Source organism: Pteropus vampyrus, unplaced genomic scaffold (genome assembly GCF_000151845.1).
Source record: "Pteropus vampyrus isolate Shadow unplaced genomic scaffold, Pvam_2.0 Scaffold92, whole genome shotgun sequence".
Taxonomy (NCBI): Eukaryota; Metazoa; Chordata; class Mammalia; order Chiroptera; family Pteropodidae; genus Pteropus; species Pteropus vampyrus.
The window spans coordinates 773,700-778,874 of record NW_011888873.1 but is presented as its reverse complement, the minus strand read 5'-3'; the positions used below and the strand labels follow the sequence as shown (position 1 = coordinate 778,874).

Sequence of the window (5,175 nt, the reverse complement as noted above, 5' to 3'; positions counted from 1 at the left end):
ATCAATCACCTCAACTTCGACATAGCAAGTGGATGACAGAGAAACCGGCTTCCCTTTGTCTTTGGCCCTCACTGTGAGATTGTATACTTGCTTCTTCTCGAAGTCCAACTGCTGTACAATCCTAACTGCTCCGCTGAGTTTGTCCACATCAAAGTTCCCTTCTCCATGGTCCAGGAGACTGAATCTCACTTGACTAGACTGCCCAAGGTCAGGATCATAGGCCTCTAACCACATGATTATGGTTCCTTCTGGAAGGTCTTCTCGAACTTTCACACGGTAATTAGGTGGAATGAACCGAGGGGGGTTGTCATTAACATCCTCTAATGAGATCTTCAAAAGTACAATGGAAAACAATTGAGGTTCTTCTGTGGCTTGATCCCGGGCTTCAATCTTCAAGTAATGCACGGGCTGCGCTTCACGATCCAAAGGGTACACTACCCTGACAACACCAGTCATGCTGTCGATTGCAAATTTATCTGTGTCTGTGAGAATAGAATAAGTCACGTGTCCATTTGACCCGAGATCTTTATCTGTGGCTTCAACCTGGATGATTTCACTATTCACCTCCTTGTCTTCACTCACTTCAACAAAATAGCTCTCCTGTAAAAACTCGGGAGGATTATCATTGGCATCAAGAACTCTGATATCCAGAAGATGCCAAGCGGCCTTCTGTGGTATCCCAAGGTCGAATGCTGTAATATTCAGGGTATATTTGTCTGTTGTTTCACGATCAAGTGGAGATAAAATTTTTAGCATTCCAGTTTCCATGTCGATAATGAAGCAACTATCCTCATTTCCTCCAGAAATAGCGTAGACCAATTTTCCATTGAAGCCAGTATCGGGGTCGGTAGCATTCATGAAAATTATGTTGGAACCCACGGGACGGTTTTCCTTCACCTCAATACTGGTTGGGAGAGAACTTCTAAACTGTGGTGTGTGAGCATTGACAGAGTGAGAATCAAAGAAAACGTCCTCGACCTCTCCTTGACTGTGTAATCTATTTGCCTGCAGGAGTTTCTCTGCCAGCATTTTGGCAACGCCAGTCTCTTCACATTGCAAGTTTACTGGCTTGCGACTGACAGCCACAGTTATGTTGATATATAATGGTGTGGCAAAATTGTCTCCATCTGTAGCTGTAATTCTCAGACTATGAAATGACACCTTTGCACCTAAACCATCCATCAGTGACTGCTTTAATGACAGTACCCCAGAGTTGGGATTTAAGCTAAACAAATCTAGTTCATTTCCAGCTTCAATCTGATAGTGGACCAACTGAAGTTCATCAGCGTCAATTGCAGAAACAGTAGTTATTTGCTCTCCCACGCCTAGGTCCCTGGGAATTGTTCCTTCACAATTTATTTTCTCAAACAAGGGTGTATTATCATTCAAGTTATTGAGAGTAACTGTAGCAAGGACTTCAACTTCCCGGCGGTATGGCAAGCCCCAGTCTGACGCTCGAATCCTTAGGGTATAAACCCGAGGCATTAGCTCATAGTCCAAGTTTTCCGAAGTACTCACAGCACCAGTGAAATGATTAATCACAAATGGCACAGGATTTAAATTTGCAATACTGTAAGTCACATACCCATTCTCACCCTCATCGGGGTCTACAGCACTCACACTCATGATAGTGGTGCCAATGGGCACATTCTCATCAAAAGATGCTTTGTATGCTGTCTGGGTAAATTCAGGGGGATTGCTATTAGCGCTTATGACTTTAACCAAGACCCTGGTTGAGGCTCTTTTGTCACTTGTTGTTACTTCAAGTTCAAAATAGGATGCCTGCTGTCTTTTAATTGGTTCTGAAATGGAAATAAGACCAGTGTTGTGATTTAAACTGAATTTAGCTTTTCCAGGTGCACTTTTGAAAACATATCTCAAATGAGAATAACTAGGCATGGCTTTTACCATGACCAGAGGTGTGTTGGCAGGAGCAAATTCACTTATTTCTGCTCTGTAAACATCTTTTTCAAACCTGACTGGTCCAGCTTTGAACTGTGGAGAAGTCACATGAATTACTTTCACAGAAGAGAACTGGGGAGGAGTTCCTTTATCTTTAGCCTGAAGTGTCAGATTGTAGCCAAAAGGATAACTGTCCCAATCGATGCCACCAACTGCTTTGACTTTATATTCTTTACTCCCTGGAGAGGACCTCACTGTTCTAAACTGTTGAAGGAGGTCGCCTGCCACAATGCTTAAAGAAGCTATTTCCCCATTGGCACCCTGATCACAGTCATCTACTGTTATGACTGCATATGTTGGGTCCTTCTCAAGTTCTGACGGTGATAACGTCACTGCTGTTATCGCAGGAGCACATTCGTTGGCCTGTTCTACATGAACTGTTAGTTTGGCCATGCTGCTGATACCACTGCTACCATACAATTTCATTCCACGGTCCACAGCAAGAATTTCCATCTCATAGAGCTGGGTCTCCGCATAATCAAGTCTACCAGTCAAAACTACTGCACCACTGGTTGGGTGAATAGCAAACATGTCTGTTCGGTCTTTAAAACTGTAGTAAAATTCTCCATTGGTTCCTATGTCTGCATCTGTGGCACTGACTCTTGCAATACTGGTCCTTATGGCTGTGTTTTCAGGTAAAGAAACACTGTATGAGGTGGGTGAGAATAATGGCCTCAGGTCATTTGTATCCAGCACTTGTACCCTGACCACTGTCCGTGCTTCAGCATTAGTATTTTTTTCAACTGCTTTGACCACCAACATGTAATGGTCTTTCACTTCTCTATTAAGAATAGCTGTATTTCCTCCTTTGGTCCTTATTCTTAGAAAGCAAAAGTCTCCAAGAATGTACTCTTCAGCTTTGAATAGATTTTCATTGTCTCCCGAGACAATTTTGTACCTTAATTCCCACGATGGATCTGTAATGTAAATGCCCATCTTTACAGGATGTCCGACATAGGTTTTAGCTGCAGAGTTTTCATGCACAGTGACATTGTACTGGAACTGTGTAAACTGTATGGGAGTCTGTTCACGTGACTGGCTCCCATCACTGTCTCCAAAATGTTGGAGGAGGAGGAGCAGAAGCAGAAGCACCACCAAAGGTCTCCCCATCGCTTGACACTCAGGAACCTAAAATAGAAAAAATAAGAATCATTATTTTGGGGAAAAAAAAAAAAAATGCAAATTTATTTCTTACAGCTCATTTTAGACCTTACATTTTAATAAAATATTTAAAGTATTTTCTACCCAGGTGGACTATGAATAAATGCAATGGTTGTAGTTTTTTTTTTCTTTTTCCAATATAAGTATCAATGCTGTTATTTCTCTAGAGTTATTAAGTTTAAGAATCTTTTTTCATATTTTAGTGACTCAAAGAATCCTAATGAGCATCAGATGAAAGACTGCCAACTGTAGTGACTAAATTGCATCCTTATATTTAAATCTTCAAGGCAAATATAAAAAAAGTTAAAAAGGTAGATAATTACACTGTTTGTGTTCATTTATATACAATAAATACTCAAAAGCTCACAATTATGCCACCACAGTATCCTGAGCATGAGAAGCTTAGAAAACGACTAATTTAAACAACACAAAACTCTCAACAGTGGTTTTATATGACATCCTGTAATGATAGCTTGTAATCTCAGTTCAAAATTTATCCTGAAATTATTTCTTTATACGAATGATTAAGTTCACTCCCTACATAATGTAAGGGTTTACTGTCTCACTTAGCATCATATAACTATTTAAGTGTATTAAAATAATTATTTCATTCAAGCGTGATGCTGAGGTCATTTCTGAACTATCACAAGCCTCCCCCCTCCCCACAAAAAAATGTCCGTTTACAAAAGGAAAACCAGTAGCTTGAGGACGAACAGAACTTCTCCTCGCCGAGTCAGCAAAGCACATCTCACCAACCGCATCAATGTTTTATCACCACTGCCAGCAACCAGTGCCTACTGTCTCGGGGTAACTGAATAACCTGTCACCCGAGCACAAGACACACACACAAAAAGCCAAATCATCTAACCTAACACACATAAAGGGCCTAATCAATGCAGCAAGGTGGTAGGCACTGTGGGAGAAACAGAGGGAGAAGAGGAAGGAAAGGACACATGAGAAAGGGACATATGAAGGGAAGCGGTCCACAGGGCTGAGGTCTGGCACGGGAGCAGGACAATGATGTTCAGATCAACTGCTCCCCTAAATGCCAACAAATTCACCTCATAAATCAATGTATCTTTACAAAACATCCCAGCACTGAGAATAGAGGACAGCACTGTACCCTTGGAAAAGTGACTCTCAAACGAATATTCGCAAAATGTGAATGATACCAAAAGCGAAATAAACAGCAGACTGGAGGGCTGGTTAAACAGCCAGGTTGAAATTAGTATGGCGACATTAATTTACAGTACCTCACCTCAGCTAGCTGCTGCCAACTTTGCCCCATTACTCATTTCATTAGGGAAAAAAAAAAATGACCTGATATGCTGAAAGCAATTAGAAGCTTAACTAATACTGAATCATGTTCAAGTTGGGCATCCTAACTTGTTCTTTAGCTCTCTTGTTTTTTTCAGATCAGCAGAGAAAGTAAGGAAATTAGATTTTTGGCCTCTAGATGAACAATTAAGAAAATAAGAAAATAATTTAAAACAAAATAAACAATTTCCCCCAAAAACTATTTCTTAGTTTGGTCAATAGTTCTAATACCCAGGGAAATTTGAATATTATCTAATGAGCCAGTAATTTTTATCAAAACAAGTGAAAACTTCAATTCAGTTCCTCATGCAGATATTGAGAAACTGCTATGAAACAAACCATGAAAGGTACATAGAATTAAAAACAATTTTAAAAGACAGAGATCCCCATCTCAAGGCATTTACAAAGTAGGAACACACACACACACACACACACACACACACACACACACACACACACACACACACACACAGAGAAATGCTTTAAAGAACACTTAAAAAGATGATGTTAAACAACCATTATCTTTTGTTTCAGGAAACATTATTACTACCCAGTTTACAAAAAAGTATTATACCAGAATTCTACTGCAAGCACCTAAAATATTTTTTTGCTTAATTTTACATAAAAAACATTATGAATTAAAAAGAATAAACACTCTATATGTTGATATGTAAAGATGTTCAACATACTAAATGGAAAAACTAAACTGATCCCATTTACGTTTGTAAGAAAGTG

General features: G+C 39.8%; 1 protein-coding gene across 1 annotated transcript in view; it reads right to left on the bottom strand.

Moving 5' to 3' along the window:
• Positions 1 to 3,090, bottom strand: part of FAT1 (FAT atypical cadherin 1) — a 110,038-nt gene extending 106,948 nt beyond the window's left edge. The window contains 1 exon segment of the mRNA XM_023532878.1: positions 3 to 3,090. Coding sequence (XP_023388646.1) covers positions 3 to 3,072 — 3,070 coding nt within the window. The 5' untranslated portion in view covers positions 3,073 to 3,090.
• Between the last annotated feature and the right edge of the window lie 2,085 nt (positions 3,091 to 5,175).